The 1,629-nt window shown below is 56.8% G+C and overlaps 1 protein-coding gene across 1 annotated transcript in view; it reads left to right on the top strand.

Moving 5' to 3' along the window:
- The first annotated feature begins 1,223 nt into the window (after nt 1-1,223).
- The window catches only part of SDRG_08754 (hypothetical protein), a 1,465-nt gene continuing 1,059 nt past the window's right edge, over nt 1,224-1,629 (top strand). Inside the window, exon 1 of the mRNA XM_008614651.1 lies at nt 1,224-1,585. Within this exon, the coding sequence (XP_008612873.1) occupies nt 1,271-1,585 (315 nt within the window). The 5' untranslated portion in view covers nt 1,224-1,270. The remainder of the gene's footprint in view (nt 1,586-1,629) is intronic.

Here is a 1,629-nt window from a genome sequence, read left to right as displayed (position 1 = left end):
TGTTGCAAGTTGAAGTGGTACGGTCGCCAGCACGTTGCTCGTCGCGCTTGAAGCTGCTGCACTTTACGACGTCTTTTCCGATACGGTATGATCACGTTGATGTTGAAGTGAGCTTCGTTAGATATACTTTACACCGAGTCGCAACTCGGTTTGCGACTGACGGCAGCGGCGAGGCTTCGCCGTCTCGAACGCGAGGTGCGTGTATGGCGAGGCCGGAACGAGGTGGACGGGAAGCCAGGCGTCGAGACGAAGGACGTTCGTCAGTTGGAAAAGACACATCAATTGGGTATCCAACAGCAAAGGTTGAAGATGCAGCTTGGTCAAGAACGCAGCGCGCGTGCGGCCGCTGCGGACGTCGCGACGGGCGCTTCGGGACGGAAGACTCGGTCGTTTCGGGCGAGCCAGTCGGTGTGCGCCAGGATGTACGCAAGCCTAAACGAACACGTAACATAGACGCCAACAAGCTACGCTAACAAAGGTTTTAGCGATGGCCGCGCTCTTGCTGGACCAGGTTACCAATCCCATATGTGCTACTCCTCATTTTCCCTTCCTCGTCAAGAGGTAGCACCCAAGTGCCCATCCGAACCCACCGTCTCTTCCCCGCCGCCAAGCGTTCGACACTGCAGGCACAAATACGAAGCGTCTGCTAGATTTTGCGCAGTATCTAGTTCCGGCACGGAATTTACGGCCAAGCTACTTTGTGGGTATAGCTCGAGAGCGGATCTGCTTTTCGCGCTCGGCGTTGATCGGCAGAGTTGTTTGCGTCACACACTGTGACGACGGCGGTGCTACAAAGTGCCGAAGCACCTGCTAAGACACTCAATGAGAGCGTCGTATCCTGATGGGTCGTCAAGTAGTACGTCGTCCCACTCTATCGACCATCAACCAACCCTCCACGAACGCGCTCCCCAACACCCCCCACGAACGCGCTCCCCAACACCCCCACCCTCCTCTCCACTACGGCATTCGAATCCCCACAATGTGGGGATACTAATCGTGCCCTCATACACCCAAACACCCTGGGGAAATGAATCCGACGATGATCCAATTTTGAACTCCCATGACAACGACGCTCTGATTGCCGACTGCTTCGTCTTTTACGCCGAAACACCACGTGGCCCAAGTGCAATGTGTTGCCACCTAGGTCACTTCAACGTCGTCGCTGACGACGTTGAAGTGGCCCACACACCCATGCACTTGCACAAGCTCAAGCTCAAGCTCCAACCTCACTTTTCCTTTTGCCTTTTTCAGCGCAAGCGGTCCATTCACTATGGCTGGTGGTGTTGTCATCCTCCCGACCGGCGGTGCCCACGACGTGCCCACCGAAGGCTCCCGCACGTACGCGATCGTCGTCTGCGTCTTTTCGTCACTCGGCGGTATCTTCTTTGGCTATGACCAAGGCGTCACCGGCGGTGTCCTCGTCATGGACTCGTTCCTGAACGATTTCTGCGTCGACTACGACGGCAACACGAAGGCTGCCTGCACCGTCAACTCGGCCGACCTCCCGGACAACTGGTCGACCTTCACGACGCTCTTCAACGTGCTCTACTACATTGGCTGCATCTTTGGTGCGTACCTCGGCGGTGTCATCGCTGACAAGTATGGCCGCCGCGCCGCCATCTTCTCCGC

This window comes from Saprolegnia diclina (genome assembly GCF_000281045.1).
Source record: "Saprolegnia diclina VS20 unplaced genomic scaffold supercont1.27, whole genome shotgun sequence".
NCBI lineage: Eukaryota > Oomycota > Saprolegniomycetes > Saprolegniales > Saprolegniaceae > Saprolegnia > Saprolegnia diclina.
Note: the sequence above shows the minus strand (reverse complement) of the source record. Positions and strands in the feature narration are given on the sequence as shown.